At 49.4% G+C, this 20,015-nt stretch overlaps 1 protein-coding gene across 7 annotated transcripts in view; it reads left to right on the top strand.

The window, feature by feature from the left end:
• The first annotated feature begins 3,825 nt into the window (after positions 1–3,825).
• WDR76 (WD repeat domain 76) overlaps positions 3,826–20,015 on the top strand; it is a 38,024-nt gene continuing 21,834 nt past the window's right edge. For 4 of the 7 annotated variants that reach the window (XR_014002169.1, XM_081171153.1, XM_081171156.1 and 1 more), the window contains exons 1-9: positions 3,827–4,041; positions 6,230–6,589; positions 6,721–6,816; positions 7,822–7,877; positions 10,521–10,647; positions 11,521–11,622; positions 11,723–11,766; positions 11,857–12,010; positions 12,555–12,710. Coding sequence is in view for 6 of the 7 variants with exons in the window: in XM_081171153.1 (XP_081027279.1) it covers positions 3,955–4,041; positions 6,230–6,589; positions 6,721–6,816; positions 7,822–7,877; positions 10,521–10,647; positions 11,521–11,622; positions 11,723–11,766; positions 11,857–12,010; positions 12,555–12,710 (1,182 nt within the window). In the remaining variant the exon portion in view is untranslated. Of the gene's footprint in view, positions 4,042–6,229; positions 6,590–6,720; positions 6,817–7,821; positions 7,878–10,520; positions 10,648–11,520; positions 11,623–11,722; positions 11,767–11,856; positions 12,011–12,554; positions 12,711–20,015 lie in introns of all 7 variants that reach the window. The other 3 variants (XM_081171155.1, XM_081171151.1, XM_081171154.1) reach the window with 3 other exon arrangements.

Genomic DNA, 20,015 nt, shown 5'->3' with positions numbered 1-20,015 from the left:
CCATACTGTGAGAGTTTCTAGCAAGGCACCTTGTGAGCCACGCTAATAAAGTGTTTGGTGGTATATAAGTCCTCTGTATTGGTTCCCATTTCCCCAAATAGCTTGCTGATTTCAGTATTTTATTCTGAACATTTTGTCCATGAGAGATGGAGAACTTCATGCATTTGTGGATCATGCCACATCTATTTCATTTTACTTTGTTTGTTTAAAACATTCAAAGCAGCCCACTGATAGGTAATGAAGCATGAGACTATTTTATTCCTAATGGTAAGAAACCTTGCAAAATGTATGTTAACAGACAAGCTTCTGGTCTGAACAGCTGTGAATACTAGAGTTTTGAAATTTGTCTTTGCAGAACTTTTTACACAGACGACAATAATTAAATATATGAATACAAACTCTTGAAGAAAAAGACCCCAATGTTATTAACTGATTAATAGGACTAGTAACTTCATGTAATATTAGCTGAGGCTTGCATGTTTTGGGTAAGTGTACTGAACACATCCCAAGGCCTTCCTGACTCCCAGGTTTAACCCTCAGGGCCTGTCTGAGAAAGCCTCCTTCAACCTCTCCAAAATATTTCTCAGGATGCTTGCCAGGGTTCCCACCTGCCTTAACCTGCTCCACATGGATTCTGCCACAGTGCAGAGCTGATCAATGTTCAGTTCCCTCTCTAGGTGTTCAAAATTATCCTTTGATTATATCAAAGAGCAAGATGAATCCTCAAAAATGTGGACTCCATTCTGTGGATACAAGTAGTGCGTAAGATCTGTGTAGAGTTTCTCTCTCTCTCCCCCCAAATTTGTAAGCCAAATTTGTAACTGAACTGGTACTCAATTCAGTTAACACTAAAATACCCCATTAAACATAGCCTCATTAACCACATGGCTAGAGGTATTAAACACATCTTTTGCTAGGATATCTCAAGTAAGTGTTCTAGAACAGGTAAATGCACTTAAAATGCTCCAAACCAATGGCTGCCAAACACCTAAGGTCTAATATTTATGTGACAATAAACAAATTGGTCATTTTACCTAAGTAAATTTGGACTTCTGGGTCACCATACAGTATCAAAAAGGCTGGGAGCCACTAGTCCAGATGAATTCCAATGTACTGCAGATTTCACTGCGCAGCTGTACAAGCTAAGCTGCATCCCTCAGCTTGTCAGCATTAACCTACCTGGCTAGCGGCTGTTCAACTAGTAATCTTAAAATATCTTTTTAAGTTTCACTCCTGCAAACATGGCAGGTGTTCTGTAAGCTGTCACGATAAGAACCCCCTTCCTGTGTTCTGTCAGGCCTTGCAGAACAAATGCATATGAATGCAAATACTGATGCTGTCTTTTTGTAAGTAATGAGAACACGAGTCTTGTCACAGTATATTAAGATATACATGTTACCTGAAGAGCCAAGCAAACAAAATTAATTTAAACATTAATCTGCAGAAACATCAAAGCATGTTGGTGACAAGGGTGGAAAATATCTTTTGAAGGGATGGCAGGCTTGCTTGGCAGAATACTTGGAAAAAAATGTGTAAAATGTATAGTTTTAGCATTGAGTTCATAGCTCACTCTAGCCTGGACATCCAAATCTGAAATACAGCAGTATTGCATATTGCCATTCCTCACTGCTCAGGTTATTGTATATTGCAATCCTAGTTGCTTGCAGTCCTAGTTGGCAAAGCCACCCCCTGGCTCCCCAGAAGGCTTATTCTTGCCCTATTTTACCACCATAACCTTTCTTCACGTGCTGCCAAACTCCAGCACCTTGTAACTGGTGCACAGGTGCAAAGGAGATGAGGTTCCAAGCCGAGGTTTGTGGGAGCCATTTCTGGCTGCATTCTTTCAGGGCAAGCAGGATGCATGCTGTTATAAGAAAAACTGCTCCCTTTCCCTTATGGGGTATTCTGGAGCTCGTATAGAGTCCTTAAGTGGGTTCCCTATCGGTAGGAGAAGATAACATAGGCCAACAAGAGGTATATTGAGAAGCAAAGAGGATGGTAAGCCTGACCTTATTCAAGGAACAGTTGCAACAGGGTCCCCACTCACCACATGCAGGAGGAAGAACCCTGAACAATGGTGCGCAAGCAGTTTTCTGAAATTGCCCACCCTGTAGCCCAAGACCACCACCCCTCAAAACATCATACATACATCACAGAAGGAAGTGGCCTATGGCAAAAATCCTGTCTGCTAGGATACCTACTAATGGTTACTGATTGCATTACCTGGGCAGTCTCTTGCCATTCTTTTGTGATGGTTAATACTTAGTTCCTCAATCCGGGTCACAGGCTCACCCTATTCATACACAGATATGCCCTTACAGCAGGATTTGTCAGTCCCCATTTGCCTCCCTTACTGCAGAGGAATATTTGAGGTCATTGTGAAGGAGCCTTCCTTTGGTTTTTCTTTATTTGATACTAGGAGCATCAGAGACACTGCAAGGAGTCAAAACGACAGCAGTAAAAGGATCATTTATTTTGTCATGACAAAAATGGTACAGACAAGCGTTTGCCCAATGTCTGCCCCCCTCTGGGCGTGCCAGCCATTTATACCCTGTAGAATGGACAGTCATCTGATTTCCGAGAAAACACGTGTTTTACAAGAAATGCCATAAAAATTAGGTTTCGTTTTTCCATATTTGGATCAACTTCCTTATTTCACATATTTCCAGCCCCTCCTTCCTCCTGTTTCAGCCTTCCTCCCTCTGGGGTTACAATAACACCCATTCAACCTTGCTCTTATCTCTACCCACCTAAGCCAGACATTCCTGAGAGAGGCCTATTTTCACTGTAACATCTAAAGCCTTGTTCTTCTGGCTGGTGTAAAAACTCCCCCCCCCCCTTAGGGATAACATGAGAGAGGAAAAAATGCCTCAAAGAGTTTTTGGGATCATTGATAGAACAATATTTTAATGGCCCTTCACTTGGGAGAGTCAAAATGGCTTCAGGATTGCTCTCCCATACTATTTCAGACACACGGTTCATATATGCAGATATGTGTGCATTTATGAATATTCTATATTTGACACCTTAAAATTCTTACAGCCAAGGAGATAAACCTGGCATTGCTATTCTTTCTCTCTCCACCTCTCCACAATAGCTGCCACATGGAGACTTTTTAAAGTGGATGCCTAAGCCCCAGACTTTACCGTTTGCAAAACTTCCTGTGCCTTTTCAAAGCTGTTTGAGTACAATCTCTCCTTATCTGTTCTTGAGGCAAGGCTGCTTTCACTTGGGGAGACCCAAGTTCAACCCCCCCCCCCGCAGCCATGAAGCTCACTGGGTGACTCTGGGCCAGTCGCTGCCTCTCAGCCTCACCTACCTCACAGGGTTGTTGTGGGGATTTAATGGGAAGAGAATTATGTATACTGTACTGCCTTGATTTCCTTGGAGGAAAAGCGAGATAAAAATGCAATAAATGGACAAACAAAACTATACGCTTTAAGGGTCTAGTTGTGTGCATGTGCTTTTCTATTTTTTACAACTAGGTGGTATATAAATTTTATTAATAATAAATATGCAAAGTCAAAATGGGCCGAGTGTTTCCTCCCTGTACCTCTGCATAGCAGCAACCAGCTCTCTCGCCCGCTTTGTGCCCAAAAGGCTGAAGCAAGAATGGCGGCATTTTGACTTATTTGGGGGTGGACAGTATGTGAGGGAGGAGGAATGTCCCGCATTTTAACGGGGCGCTGCATTTGCTGGTGGCTTTTCAGCGTTTGACTCGTCTTTCGTTGCAACCTGCTTCGAATTTACACAGAATGAATTGGATTTTTTTTAAAAAAAAAATAATCACAACGGGCGCGCAAGGTTTTATGAGTGGCCCAAGGCGGGAAGATACGCCGCTGAGCGGGTCACGAGGAAGAGGAGGAGGAGGAGGAGCAGAATTGGCGCCTTTTCCCCGCCCCGCGCGGAGCCCAGGAAGCCGCTTCAGCGCGCGGGAAAGGAAGAGAAGCCGGGATGAGTGAGCCGGCCGGCATGGAGACGGAGCGGATAGTGGTCGAGGAGGAGAAAGAAGCGGTGGCGTTGATCCAGCAGCGGGAGCAGGTGGGTTTTTCTGCTGCCTGCCTGCCTGCCTGCCCTACCTTACAGGGAGGCGGGGAGGGAAGCGAGGTGGCGGGAGGCTCCGCAGGCGCGGCGGGCTTAAAATAGGCAGCGGCCACTTTTAAAATGGAAGCCCCACCTCAGTCGCCCTAATAATGAAAGCGCTGCTCCTCGTGAGGCTCCTGTGGCGAAGGCGGCTTCCTTGCTATTCGTAATAGGCGGCTCCCAATGGACATGCTGGAATTAACACTCTTAAAAGTGGCCATGTGTGCTTTCATTTCAGCGGGTCGCTTCTGAGTTGCACCCAGCTTCGCTGAGATTAGACCCACTGGGCCCAAATTAATCAGTTCATCAGTTGCAGGAGGTTTACTCTTGAGCAACGGTGCATAGGCTGGGACTCAAGCCCTGTTCCTGTTTCAGCTGCTGCAGGGGTCCCTGCCAGGTCCAGCCTCCTAGGGCCGCCTCATCAGCATGAAGGTGAAGCTTTTTAGCCACTGCACGCTCCAAAATTAAGCACTGAAGGACACTGGAAAGGCATGGGGCGCTTTTTGGGTTCAAGAGAATGGGGAGAAAATTAAATTATGTTCCAAACCCTGGAACTTAACAGGAGTTAAGTCACTCCAGAAGAAGATAGTGGAGCACTCCAAATAATTTGTTCCTGGTAGTGCAATTATGGAGTTCTGTGCTGGTTGCTGTAGGTTAACCCCTTAATCACTATTATTGTGTAAGTAATAAGGTTATTGTATAATCTTAGAAAGTTGTATAATCTTGGGAGGGGTGTGGCTGTGACTATCACGAGGGAACCCATACTTCTAAATTTGCCACTATGCTGCACTTAAGTAGCACTAGTATTGGATTATTATTACTTCTTACCTGCTCTTCACTGTTAGGGTCCTGGGTGGGTTACAAGAATCTGAAAATAAGATATTCAAAACAAAGCAGGTTGCAATCAACATAAAAGTCCTAAAATACATGCATATCTCAAGTGTTGGGGGGTGGGGGTGGGTAAAGAGGTCGGTGTTTACTTGGGGCTCACTGGCAGGGACAGTACCAAGTTTTGCTGCGACAGCCTTCCTAGTTGATGTGATGATAATAGAATCAGAGTTGGAAGGGTCCCTGAGGATCATCTAGTCCAAACCCCTTGCAATGCAGAAATATGCAGCTGTCCTTTACTGGGAGGGTTGGTTTGGGATGACAAACTAGTGAGAGGGCCCAGAATGGACACAGGCAGCCATCCTCCCACATGGATGGATCCCAGAGTCTGTAAATTAACAAAATCTATACACTGCTTGAGCATAATAAAATCTCTTTAGTGGTTTACAACGCAATGTTGCACCTTGTTGCAAGGGTCCTTATGGGTGTACTGTTTAAAGAAGACCATGCAGATGGACCTGTGGTACAATGTGTGGCCTTCCCCAGCCAGTGGTTCTCCAAATGTTTTGGACTGAAACTTCCATCAGCCCTGCCAGAATGTGCTCTCTGAGATTGACTGGAGTTGTAGTCCAAAACACCTGGAGGGCCCCAATTCTGTGTGTGTGTGTGGCATTCCTGCTCCCCAGTGTTAGATGTTTGTTCTCTGTGAGCTCTTAATGCAGGCATAGGCAAACTGGCCATCCAGATGTTTGTAGTGAAAATGCAAAATTAGGGGATTATTAGCTAACTCTTTATACTGCATGTTTTTTCGAAGCAACACCCCAAGTGTTCGATGGTGATTACATCTTACATGTGTTTCTGGTCAGCGTTCATTTCCCCACTTGCAGCTGAGCATAAGTACCTCAGGGGCTGAGGTCACCCCCAATAAAATATTTGAGAGAGCTGCCTCCCAATAAAGTTGAGGAAGATTGTCATTCAAATGGGGGGGCATGTGCTGCATCATGTGATCAGTTATGTGGGGGGGCTCCCCCCCAGTATTTTATTCAAGTTGATACTCCTACAACTGAGAACACCGTATCAGATTTTTAGAAGGCAGAATACGTTTTTTAAAAAATTGTGTTTTGGAATGGGGTGCATCACTAGTGATATGATGATCTGGAGTAGAAAACAATTCTCAAATGACAGACAAACTTAAAACATTTCTGCTAATGGATTTCACGTAACTCCCAGTAAAAGTTCATTGGGAATGTATTGCAATAATAAATCAATAGATAAGGAATAGGTAACTGTTTTTTTTAAATTTCTTACACATCTTCAGGAGACAACACCCACTGAAAATCCGACCACATGTCTCCCCAGAAGCCCTGTGAAGAGTAAGACTTTGACAAAACAAATCAGAATTCTTCTCACGCCTGTGTCAGCCACATGCGGAGAACACAACAAGCATTTGCCTCAGAAACGTTTGTTAGAGCAATTTTCCAGCTGTGAGGAGTCTTTCGGTAAAGAACCCAAAGCCAAGAAAATCTGTAGCGATTATTCAAGTCCAGAAACAAGGGCTATATCTCATGGCGTAAGCGAGGTAGTCTCCAACACGGATTCTCACAGATGTGGTTCAGTCGTAGAGGCTGTCAGCAGTGATTTGGAGACCGATGGGGATTCCGAGAGTGACAGAAATGATGTAAGTGTCTCTTAATTTGGTGAGGAAAATAACTGCTTATATACCGTGCTTAGAATTACATGTAAGATATGGCTTAAAACTTCAACTCCTGTGAATATTTTGAAACATAATTGCTTGCTTGCTTGTTGCAGGAGGAAGTCTCAACACAACTATCGGCTTATGAGAGGAAAAGACTGAAGAACATAACAGAAAATGCCAAATTTTTTGCTTCCCTGAAGCTGTTTGAGGTTTGTTGGAATATCTTCTGGATTAGAACAACAAGTTCTGATACTTGGGGTGCAGCCTTGGAAATACCAACCTGGAAGTAAGGCCCATTGAACTCAATGGGTCTTACTTCGGAATAGGATTACGCTGTTGATCTTGGTCTTCATCACAGCCATATTTTTTAGTGGTATAATTTACTTGAGAATCAGTGTTTGAAACTCCTATTGTTCTAGGCGCATTGTGCAACAGGGAATTCCATTAGTGCAAGCAGTTTCTGAGCTTTGGGCGCAGTACTGCGCCTAAGATTTCAGATTAAAACTGCAGAGTGGAAGGAAAGGAGGACCTTTTTCTGCGTCCCCACTTCCAGCTACTCTTTGAAGACTGGAGAAGAGATCCTCTTAAGAATATTAGGGGGTGGGCAGGAGTAGGACTAGGTCATGTGAAAAATGAACATATTTTAGCTGCAGTTCATTGATTTTCAGCTTTGTATTCTTGTTATAAAAAAGCGCACCTAGACATTCTGTTGTTGCGCCCATAACCTAGGTTTAAGGTGGCATTTAGCTCCTAGCTTTCATATATCAGGTTCTAACACTGTTGAGAATCTATCTTCAGCGGTGGTTCCATAGCTAATAGTTGATACAGCAAACATCAGGGCCTTCCAAACATTTCCAGTAAGTCATAAAGCAGAATGGGTGGCATTGAGTTAAGTTTTGCCAAATTTTGCCAGTCAAACTGGTGAATGGACCTACCTTAGTTATGTTCATTAATTTTAGTGTGTCTACTCTGAGATAAACTTAGTTGAGTACCACTCATTAAAACAGTAACAGCAGTTGACATCAGTAAAGGGTATCGCTAAAGCCAAACGCAACAGAAATAAAAATACCTCAGAGGTTAAAAGCCTAGGGAAATAAAAAGATAAATGTGGGATATAAATGGAATAAATTGAAGCAGAAACAATAATTTTCAAATTTTATGAAGTGGATAAATCTTACATTATATGCATCTGATCTTACTCTCTCACTCTTAAGTCGGCAGCAAGTCTTCGTAATATGACAGCCAGAGTGCAGTCTCCGAAAATACAAAGGTAAAACTACATACCCATTCATTATGGTTAAATATTTTGGCAATTTTTTTCCCTTTCCCTCTTTATGTCGTGACAGTACCTGAATCTACTTAACTAATTAATACTGAGAGCTGAACTCCTGCTGGTTGGCTATTGGGAATTCTTACCTGCTGTATTATACAGGGGTACCTCGGGTTAAGTACTTAATTCGTTCTGGAGGTCTGTTCTTAACCTGAAACTGTTCTTAACCTGAAGCACCACTTTAGCTAATGCGGCCTTGTGCCGCTGCTGCACGATTTCTGTTCTCATCCTGAAGCAAAGTTCTTAACCCGAGGTAATATTTCTGGGTTAGTGGAGTCTGTAACCTGAAACGTATGTAACCCGAGGTACCACTGTATGTGATCATTTTAAAAGTAGTACAGTGGTACCTCAGTTTAAGAACAGTCCTGTTTAAGAATTGTTTGGTTTACGAACTCCGCAAAACCGGAAATAGTGTCTCAGACTAAGTCTAAGAACGGAATCCAAACAGTGGAAGGGCACTGGTGGTGGGAGGCATCACTAAGGAAAGCACACCTCGGTTTAAGAATGGTTTTGGTTTAAAAATGGACTTCCGGAACGGATTAAGTTCGTAAACTGAGGTTCCACTGTATTTGGATTAATAATGTCATGACTGTGACAGTAGGAGAATATGCAGTTGCTCCGTCACCACCTCCTTGTTCTTGTTTTAGCATGTGGGACTCCAGTTTTACTCTTGGCAAGTGAGAGGGGGAGAAGTGGAGTAGCAACATAATGTTTGCTATTTTGGAGCATTGACAGCTTCGTTGCATTTTTGCTGTTTCATTTCTAAAGTACTCTGGGAGTTTCATTGCAAACCGAATGGTAAGCTGTGGGTTACCGTATTTTGCGCCCCATAAGACGCTCCGGCCCATAAGACGCACCTAGTTTTTTGGGGGGGAAATAAAGGGAAAAAATTATTTCCCCCCCAGGCGCGGGGCTGGGGCAGCCCGAGCTTCCCCCGACCCCAGCCCGCAAACAGGCAGCTCTCTGCAAGCCGTGGGAGCCCAGCGGTGGTTCCCGCTGCTTGCGGAGAGATCCGCGAAGCCTGCACGCGCTGGGATCAGCGCGGGCAGGCTTCGGGATGCCTGCAACTCTCCCCAAGCAGCGGGACCGTTCCCGCTGCTTGCGGAGAGATCCGCGAAGCCTGCAGGCGCTGGGATCAGCGCGGGCAGGCTTCGGGATGCCTGCAACTCTCCCCAAGCAGCGGGAACGTTCCCGCTGCTTGCGGAGAGATCCGCGAAGCCTGCAGGCGCTGGGATCAGTGCGCGCAGGCTTCGGGATGCCGGCAACTCTCCCCAAGCAGCGGGAACGTTCCCGCTGCTTGCGGAGAGATCCGTGAAGCCTGCAGGCGCTGGGATCAGCGCGGGCAGGCTTCGGGATGCCTGCAACTCTCCCCAAGCAGCGGGAACGTTCCCGCTGCTTGCGGAGAGATCCGCGAAGCCTGCAGGCGCTGGGATCAGCGCGGGCAGGCTTCGGGATGCCTGCAACTCTCCCCAAGCAGCGGGAACGTTCCCGCTGCTTGCGGAGAGATCCGCGAAGCCTGCAGGCGCTGGGATCAGCACACGCAGGCTTCGGGATGCCGGCAACTCTCCCCAAGCAGCGGGAACGTTCCCGCTGCTTGCGGAGAGATCCGCGAAGCCTGCAGGCGCTGGGATCAGTGCGCGCAGGCTTCGGGATGCCGGCAACTCTCCCCAAGCAGCGGGAACGTTCCCGCTGCTTGCGGAGAGATCCGTGAAGCCTGCAGGCGCTGGGATCAGCGCGGGCAGGCTTCGGGATGCCTGCAACTCTCCCCAAGCAGCGGGAACGTTCCCGCTGCTTGCGGAGAGATCCGCGAAGCCTGCAGGCGCTGGGATCAGCGCGGGCAGGCTTCGGGATGCCTGCAACTCTCCCCAAGCAGCGGGAACGTTCCCGCTGCTTGCGGAGAGATCCGCGAAGCCTGCAGGCGCTGGGATCAGCACACGCAGGCTTCGGGATGCCGGCAACTCTCCCCAAGCAGCGGGAACGTTCCCGCTGCTTGCGGAGAGATCCGCGAAGCCTGCAGGCGCTGGGATCAGCGCGCGCAGGCTTCGGGATGCCGGCAACTCTCCCCAAGCAGCGGGAACGTTCCCGCTGCTTGCGGAGAGATCCGCGAAGCCTGCAGGCGCTGGGATCAGCGCGCGCAGGCTTCGGGATGCCGACAACTCTCCCCAAGCAGCGGGAGCATTCCCGCTGCTTGGGGAGAGGTCCGCGAAGCCTGGAGAGCGAGAGGGGTCGGTGCGCACCTACCGCTCTCGCTCTCCAGGCTTCAGCGAAAGCCTGCATTCGCCCCATAAGACGCACCCACATTTCCCCTTCATTTTTGGAGGGGGAAAAGTGCGTCTTATAGGGCGAAAAATACGGTATATTAAATGTACAGAGGGACAAGCAAGGTCTCCAGGTTGTAATTTTGCAACCATTGTGGTGTCTTGATGGAGGAAGATAGAAAAATACGGTGGAGGGAGATGGAAAGCAATAACAGAAAATGCAGAATAATCTAAAGGAAGAAATAAGGCTAAATCTTAGCGGCATGAATGAGGAACACTTGAAACCCTGCAAGGACTTAATGGAGAAATGATGTTGTCTCCGTAGAATTAAACATTCCAAGGCAAAAACTGAGACAACTTGTCGAAGATCGATGCGCTTGCAAAAAGTGGATCCACTGAGCATTCCCCTGCCAGAAGCACAAGCACCTCCAGAACCTTCAGTTGACGAATATGTAAGTTGACAGATACAAAGGGAAAGGGCTTTATCTTCAAGTGCTCTCACTGAAATACCCAGACTTGACTTTGCAAGAGTATTTCGTTCATTCATTGTATTTGTATGCTGATTTTCCACTCAAAAATCACGCTCAAAGCAGCTTACAACAAAGAAATAGGGCTGCATTTCAAACAAACACTACAAAAAATTCAGAAACAATAACATAGCAATGATTTCATAATACAGCAACAATTTTATGATGGCATAGCAAAGCAGTAGCAAATATAATAGATATAACAAGATACCGTAAACAACATGCAGCTTCCAGTGTAGCAAAAATGGCAGGGAAGCTTCACAATTTCACGTAAGTTCTAGAAACACCCCTCCCATGATTTTGCTCACAGTCCTCCTGCAGCCACTTGCAAGGCATTTTACTCTGAAACGTGAGGGGTTGCTGAGAGAGCTTTTCTGCTGTCTAGCACTAATTTGGTCTGAGCATCCTTAGACTTCCTTGGTTCCTCACGGATCAAGTGTATAGTTGCTTCAAACAAGTCTTAAGAACTTGGCTTTGCGAAAATAATTGGGGTTGGTGAATAAAGTGGAAAGATTGATTGTGATGTGGGAGAATAAATTTTTATTCATTATTTAACAAAAATTGTATACAGCTTAACTAAAAGAAGCCCATGTGGTTTACAAAAAAGCATAAAATATTTAACTTTTATCAATAAAAGTCAAAGTTAAAAAAAAACCCTGAAAATACAATTTAAAAAATTGAAAATACAATTATTATTTTTTAATTAAGTGGCTCTCTTCGTTATTTTCTGTGGGGTGCACTGATGAGCAAGTTGTAAAGCAAGCCAGTGATGTTTTGTGCCATTTCCTCTCTTGAAAGCCTCGTTTGCCACCCGGACCGCTTCAGATGATACCCATAGATCAAGAGGAAGGAAATGATGTAACTGAAGGTTTTCTGAATATGTGGGCAAAAATAAGTCAGGTATCATTGTTTTGACATGTAGCGAGCCTAAATGCTTTTTAAAAAAATTAATTCAATATCTGCATGGTAAATTCTTTTTGTTTTCCAACCAATTTTACAGGTAAAGCCTAAGGTGATTGAGACGCCTACATATAACTTGGAAAGGTAATTTAAAAACCAGTTTTAACTCCCTCCCCCCCACCCCCCATTTGCTTGTTTTTTGTGGATGTTAACATTCTAATGATTTTGTCCCAGTTACCAGGCTCGTCTGCGTAAAATGGTCCTCCGAGAAGATTCTGTAGCAAAAGTGGTCCGAAACCGGATTCACTCCGTGGCTATCCATCCATCTGAAAGCAGAACTTTAGTAGCAGCTGGAGACAAGTGGGGACAGATCGGTCTCTGGGATTTGGTAAATAGCTTGCGCTCTATTGTCTTTGCTATCTATTACTGTTTATATCATAGAATCATAGAGTTGGAAGGGACCCCAAGGGTCATCTTGTTCAACCCCCTGCAATGCAGGAATCTCAGCCAATGCATCCAGGACAGATGACCATCCAACCTCTGCTTAAAAAGCTCCAATGAAGGAGCGGTCACCACATTAAAGCGTATTCTGCTGGGTCAGGCCAAAGGGTGCCTATCTAGTCCGGCATCCTATTCTCAAAGTGGCTAATCAGATGCCCCAATGGGAAGCCCACATGCAGGACTTGAATGTAACAGCAGCGCACTCCCCGCTTGTGATTCCCAGCAGCTGGTATTCAGCAACAGTCTGCCTTCAGCATTGGAGGTAATACATTGCCATGGTAGCTTTGAGCCATTGATAGTTTTGTCCCCTGCAAACTTTTATGGCTCTGTCTTCTAACTGAGAAGGGAACCACACTGTAAGTTCTATTTCCAATTTTGAAAAGAGAAATTATGAGAAATGTACTAATTCTGTGTCTGTTTGTACTTCTTAGGACAGCGGATTGGAAGATGGAGTACACACCTTTGTTCCCCATAGCCAGGCAGTTAGCTGTATGTATTTTTCTCTGTCTAATCCTGCTCATCTTCTATCTGTGAGCCACGACGGCACGTTACGACGTGGGGATGTAACCAGAGCGGTCTTTGATGAGGTGAGTGTTGGTTGCAACGTTGCATCTATTGCAAGGTCTCAATAAAGATTATTTATTCATTTATTTGATTTCTAATTCACCCTTCACCGTAAGTTCCCAGGGTGAGATACAATCATTAATGGAAAATAGTCATAAAAACAGATAAAATAATTAAAATTATAAAACAAGTAAAACCATTCCAAATGGAACAGAATAGTATACTGCTGCAATGACTTCTGCTAAACAGTAAAACTGAAAGAATGGAAGGAAATGTCATAAATTATGTGGTCAAACGTTAGCAGAAACGCAACAAAATCGCAATATTCCCTTGTTTAGAATGAGATCCCTTTGGATGTAGAATGCAAAATCAGATATGGTATTCCTCCATCTTTCTATCTTGCTCAAGCAGCTCCTCCAAGATGGATGGAAGATGGAAAAGAGCAGCTGTCAGGGCTGCCACTCAGTCCCAACTCACATAGGACCACGCTAGCCAGCGTTCAGGTTAAAAGAGTCTTTATTGGATTACAGGTTCCATTTCCAAACTGCAATGTGCAGCCCTACTTCTTCTAGGTCAGACCGGCGAAGACCCGTCTGAGTCTCCGCCTCTAGCACACCAGCTTAATACCCTAGCCTTGCTCCACCTCCTGCGCCTTTCCTTCCGTCTCTGGGTCCTTCTGCCCCCCGGGGTCTCTTCTTTCCTACTCTCTTCTGACGCGGACCCCCCTGACCCTTCCGCCTCCTTGCGGCGGGCTTTGGGACCTGGCTCACTCTCTGGGCTGCTTACTGCGCCAGCTTCCGCTACATTTGAACTTGGCGCGCGCGCCCAACTCTCCACCTTCCTCTTGATCGTTTCGTCGCTCCCCGAGGTGGGCGTGACTACTCCTGACTCATGCCCTCCCTCCTTCTGAAAGCCTCCGGAACCCGATATCTGGTCCCCTTCCTCCCCGCTGCTCCCGGCTGGGTACGTGGGTCCCGATCTCCAACTGCTGCTCTCTGATCCCTCTCTGGACCCTTCTTCCTGGGGTGTCCCCCTGTTTTCCCCCCTTGCTCTGACCGCTGGCGCTCCCTTCTGGGAATCCTCGGACTCACTGGATAAGCTCGGCGATCTCGGTTCGTCATCCCCACTCATCTTTCCTTCGTATTCCTCCCCCTCGCTCTCTGTCTCCTCCCTTCTCTGCGTCTCTGCTCCTGAACCCCTGACATCCATCCCCCCCTCGAAGCCCCCCCTTCCCCCCTCCCCGCTTTCAAGGGTGGTTGCTGGGTGCTCCATCATCACAGGAGTGAATGCCGGATACAGTTCGCTCCTCGTCGCTGGCCGCCAACTGAAGATCTCCGAGTCTTCCTCCTCGCGTTCGTCAACGTTGAGCTGCTCCGCCTCCATTTCGGTGCCGCCGTGCTCGAAACCGAGATCCTCCCCGCACACGTCCATGTCAGTCTCTGCGTCGGTCGCTTGACCTGGCATCTCCAGCCACCTCCGGCGCCACTGCTCCTCTGGCCGATCGTCCCACCAATACGAGGTGTCGGACGCCGAACCCTCCGGTGACCCCTCTGGGGAACGTGTGCGCTGTGCGGGCTCCCCGTCCGAGTCGAAGCCATGGAACGTGCTGGAGGAAAGTGTGGGTGTGAACAGCCAGTCGTCGAAGAAGCCTGCTGGCATGGGTCTGTGTGGGAAAAGGGCATGAAACTCGTCCTTGAGCAGGGGTTCCTCCAAAGCGTAGTCTGGCACCCAGCTATTAGCACTGGCCCGGGTGCCCTCTCTGGCTAGGAGGTATTCCACTCCGTCTTCCCCCCATCTGGAGTCCAAAATCTCCGTGACTTCGTTGATGGGGTCCTGCTGTGGCAATCTCCCCGCCTCCGTCCGCTCCTGAGACGGACTCGGTGCTGTTCCTGGTTCCTGGAACCTGTGAGGTGTCCTGTAGGGAGTGAGCACCGACCTGTGGAACACCGGATGCATCCTGGAACCCTCCGGTAGCACCAGCCTGAAAGCTACTGGGTTGATCTGCGCTTCGACTTGGTATGGACCGAGTTGCTTGTGCCCCAACTTCTTTTTGGCTAACGATCTGGTCGGCACTGCGTGGGCTGCCAACCAGACCCAGTCTCCCACTCGGATCTCTTCGCCAACCCGCCTGTGCTTGTCCGCTTGCACCTTGTAAGCGTGCTTCGCTAGCTCCAGCTGCCGTCGGAGTTGATCGTGGACCTCCTGCAACTCAGACGTGAAAGCGTCCGCCGTCTGCGGTTCCCCTTCCCCCACTCTGTCCAGTCCCGGGAAGGTTCTGGGATTCCTCCCATTGTTGGCGAAGAACGGCGTCACCCCTGTGGACACGTGCTTCGTGTTGTTGTAGGCGAACTCGGCGAGCGGCAGGTAATCCACCCACGTCGCAGGCTGTTGATTGGCATAGCATCCCAGGTACTGCTGCATGATGGCATTGACCCTCTCCGCTTGCCCGTTGGTCTGCGGGTGTCTCGCTGATGTCAGGTTGATCTTGACGTTCAGGAAGCCCATCAGCTTCTGCCAGAAATTCGAGATGAACTGGCGACCGCGGTCGGACAGTATAGACCGCGGCAGCCCGTGCACTTTGAACACGTGATCTATGAACATTTTGGCTGTTTGTTCTGGCGTGGCCACCTTCGCACACGGTATGAAGTGTGCCATCTTGGTGAACAAGTCCACCACCACTAGTACAGCTGTCTTGCCTCTCGAGCTGGGGAGATCCGTGACAAAGTCCAGGGCCACCCTCTCCCACGGTTCAAACGGCGTTTGCAGCGGTTCCAGCAGTCCCGCCGGTGGTTTGTGCACCGGTTTGGCCCTCTGGCAGGTGTCGCACCTCGCGACGTAGTCCGCGACTTCCCCTCTCAGTCTGGGCCACCAAAAGTCCCTTGCGACTAATTCCACCGTTTTTTCCGTGCCAAAGTGCCCGGCCGTGGGTGCGTCGTGCAACTGCTGCAGTACCTTGGCGCGAAGTTCATCTCCCGGCACGTAGATGGCCCCTTTACGTAAGAGCAAGCCGTCCCGTATCTGGAACTCGTCGCTCTTCGCTGTGCCCTTGTGCACCTCGGCCATCTTCGCCTGCGCGAATGAGTCGTCCTGCAACGCCCGCCGCACCGCATCCAGGTCTACTGTGGCTGAAGCGCACGCCCACGCAGCTGGCGCGAAGATGTGCATGGCTGCCGCTGGCGTCGCCTCTTCGAGGTATTGCGGTTTTCGGGACAGTGCATCCGCCATGATGTTGGTGTCGCCTGGGACGTACTCTATTCGGAAATCGAAGTCAGCAAAGAACTCCGCCCAACGTATCTGCCTCTGGTTCAGGAACTTCGCCGTGCGCCAGTGCTCCAGATTCTTGTGGTCCGTGCAGACCTGCACCGTGTGCTTGGCGCCGATCAGGAAGTGTCTCCACGCCTTGAAGGCTGCATGAATGGCAAGCAACTCCCTGTCCCAGATGGTGTAGTTCTGCTCCGACTTGGTGAGCTTTCTGGAGTAGAACGCTCCCGGCCTCCAGACCCCCTGTGGGTCCCTCTGCAGCAGGACAGCTCCCACTGCTCTATCGGACGCGTCTGTCTCTACCCGCATCGGTCTGCTGGGGTCGATATGCAGCAGTTGCTCTTCCGACGCGAAGAGACGCTTGAGTGCCTGAAAGGACTGCTCCGCCTGCTCCGTCCAGATGAATTTCTTTTTCTTGGAGCTTAGCGTGTCCGTAATAGCCGCCGTCTGCATCGCGAACCCTTTGATAAACTTGCGATAGAAGTTGGCGAAGCCGACAAACCGCTGGACCTCCTTCCGGTTGCGCGGGCTCTTCCAATCCAACACCGCTCGAACCTTGGCGCTGTCCATGGCTAGCCCCTTGTCCGACAACTTGTAACCCAAGAAATCCACCTCCGTCGTGTCGAACTGGCACTTCTCCAGTTTGGCGTACAGTCTATGCTGCTGCAACCTCTCCAGCACCTCCCGAACATCCTGGTCATGCGCTTGCTGCGACTCGGAGAATATCAGGATGTCATCCAGAAAGCAGACGCACTTCTTGTAGAGGAGTCCCGCCAACACATGATGCATGAAAGCTTGAAAACAGTGAGAACCGTTTTGCAATCCAAACGGCATCACTCTGTACTCGTAGGTTCCCAGAGGCGTGAACATGGCTGTCTTCCACTCATCGCCCTCCCTCATGCGGATGAGATTGTACGCCCCTTGCAGGTCCAACTTGGTAAACACGCGTCCCTTGCGCACCGTCGCCAGTAGGTCGTCAATCCTGGGCATGGGGAAATCAGAGGGCTTGGTCATCTTGTTCAAGAGGCGAAAATCCACCACCAGCCTTTTTTGGGGCGTGTCCTTCTTCTTCACAAAGAAAACAGGACTGCCCCCTACTGCCCTGGACTCCCGGATGAAACCGCGCTCCAAATTGTGATCTATGAACTGTTTGAGTTCCTGTAGTTCATCCTCCGACATGGAATACAGCTTCCCCTTCGGTAGCGTCGCCCCTGGTAGGAGGTCAATCTTGCAGTCATATTGCCTGTGCGGTGGTAACTTGTCTGCCTCCTTCTCGCAGAAGACCTCCAGAAAGTCTGCGTATTTGTGGGGGACTGCTTGCAACGTTCCCAACTGCAGTTGTGATTCCTCCTCCTCTCCCTCCTGTTCGGGCAGGATGCAGTGTTCTGCGCAGTAAGAGGAGCCGAAGATCAGCTGTCGCTGGTACCAAGCCAGTGTCGGACTGTGCCTGTCCAGCCAACTCATGCCCAACACAATGGGTGTGTCCGACAGGCGGGTGACGTTAAAACTGATGACTTCCCTGTGGTTGCCAAGGCGCATCACCATTGGCGGCGTTTGCTTCACCACCTGCCCCCCCAGCAACTCTCTACCATCCACTGTGACGACTTGCAGGGGCAGAGTGGCCGGTAATAGCTGTATAGCGTGCTGCTCCACAAAATCCTGTGCTATAAAGTCTGCGTTGCTTCCAGAATCCACAGAAAGCGGCACTTCGATAGTGACGCCATCGGGCAGCTGGAGAGATGCTGTGAGTTGCACTACTGGTTTGGGTGGGAGGGGGTCCGTGGGTTGCAAGATTGCTGGGGACTGCTTCAGTGATGCGTCTGGCTGGGCCCCAGTGCCTCTGTCTCCAGCCAGACATCGTCGTTTCCCTGCTGTTGTTCGCTGTGTTGCGTGGCCGCTTTCACCGTTGCGGAGGCTGCAGTGTGCTTGGAGCTCCTCTGGGGACACTCTTTCGCCAAGTGTTGAGAGCTGTCGCATATATAACACTTCCTGGTCCCTCTAGGAGGTTTAGTCTTGACTGCCGCCGGTGCAGGGGCTCTGGTAGCTGACTGAGCCCTGGCGCCTCCCACCTCCATAGGTTCCACTCCCCCTCCTGGCGGAGGTGTGGATTGCGCACGCGCAGCTTCCCTGGGAACGAAAGAGAAACTTCTCGCTGCTTCGCGCCCTCCACGTCCTTCGTCTCTGCACCATGGACGTTCTTCCAGCCTCACCCCCACAGTCAGCGCCCTTTGGACCACCTCCTGCGTGCTCCGGGGCCTCTCCCCCCTCGCAATTTCGTCTTTAACAGCACTGCTCAAACCTTCCCAGAAGAGGTCTCTGACTGGGGGCGAATCCCGGTCCCATTCTAAGGCACTGACCCAGCGCAAAAAAGCGGGCGTGATACTGGCGTACGCTCGCCCTCCCTTGTTTCAGTCCATGAATCTCCCATCGGGCAAGATCCACGTCAATGGTAGATAAAAAGCACGCATCCATCGCTTTGATAAAGGCATCTGCATTCTGAAGCGCCGGATCTTTATCCCTCCACAAATTGCGTAGCCACGCTTTCGCATCCCCATGCAAATGGGATAGTATAAACCCCACTTTCTCTTCCTCATCCCTAAAGTCTTTCGCCAGCAGTTGCAGTGCGCACATTACGTCTGCTCGAAAATTGGGGTACTGTTGTAAATTCCCATCGAAGTGAGCCACAAGCCCTCCTGCTCTCCGTGCCAACCCAACCCCCTCCGGTCTGGGTCCTGGCTGCCCATGCTTAACCAATGCTTCAAACCTGGCGTGGAGATCTCTGTAGGCGGCTGCCGCATCCTCCTCCCTTTTCTTGGATGCCTGTACCTCCGCGTTCAATTGGGTCACTGCCTGTTGCAGCGCTGAAATTTTCTCTGCTTCCGTCATCTCTGCCAACCGTTGTGAGCTCGCTCCCAAACACCAATTTCCTCCTCTCGCTGCTTCTGCCTCCGCTGCGAGGTATCAGGTGTCCGAAGCTTTAAAGAGACGGGTCTTACTGTCAGGGCTGCCACTCAGTCCCAGCTCACATAGGACCACGCTAGCCAGCGTTCAGGTTAAAAGAGTCTTTATTGGATTACAGGTTCCATTTCCAAACTGCAATGTGCAGCCCTACTTCTTCTAGGTCAGACCGGCGAAGACCCGTCTGAGTCTCCGCCTCTAGCACACCAGCTTAATACCCTAGCCTTGCTCCACCTCCTGCGCCTTTCCTTCCGTCTCTGGGTCCTTCTGCCCCCCGGGGTCTCTTCTTTCCTACTCTCTTCTGACGCGGACCCCCCTGACCCTTCCGCCTCCTTGCGGCGGGCTTTGGGACCTGGCTCACTCTCTGGGCTGCTTACTGCGCCAGCTTCCGCTACATTTGAACTTGGCGCGCGCGCCCAACTCTCCACCTTCCTCTTGATCGTTTCGTCGCTCCCCGAGGTGGGCGTGACTACTCCTGACTCATGCCCTCCCTCCTTCTGAAAGCCTCCGGAACCCGATATCTGGTCCCCTTCCTCCCCGCTGCTCCCGGCTGGGTACGTGGGTCCCGATCTCCAACTGCTGCTCTCTGATCCCTCTCTGGACCCTTCTTCCTGGGGTGCCCCCCTGTTTTCCCCCCTTGCTCTGACCGCTGGCGCTCCCTTCTGGGAATCCTCGGACTCACTGGATAAGCTCGGCGATCTCGGTTCGTCATCCCCACTCATCTTTCCTTCGTATTCCTCCCCCTCGCTCTCTGTCTCCTCCCTTCTCTGCGTCTCTGCTCCTGAACCCCTGACAGCAGCTCTCTCTTGTGCTCTCTAACTCTCCCCTTTTCACTTCTGTCTCATTAAGGACCATAACATAGTATTACAGCACGTGCTTTACAAGCATAAAGCCTGAGCTTCAATCCTTGGCACATCCAGAAGAAAAGGGGTGGCCATGGTGGGAGGGGGCGGTAATCAAATAGCAGGTGATAGGAATGACCTCAGCTTGAGACCCCAGAGAGCTACTGCCAGTCAGAATAGACAGAACTGGGTTAAGTGGACATACAGTTCCACATAGCACAAGGCAGTGTCCTGTTGTTTTTATCCATTGCTACAGGCAGAATTCAG

The sequence above is a fragment of the Podarcis bocagei genome, assembly GCF_964188305.1.
Source record: "Podarcis bocagei genome assembly, chromosome: 14".
NCBI classification, from domain to species: domain Eukaryota; kingdom Metazoa; phylum Chordata; class Lepidosauria; order Squamata; family Lacertidae; genus Podarcis; species Podarcis bocagei.
This window is presented reverse-complemented; position numbering and strand designations above follow the sequence as displayed.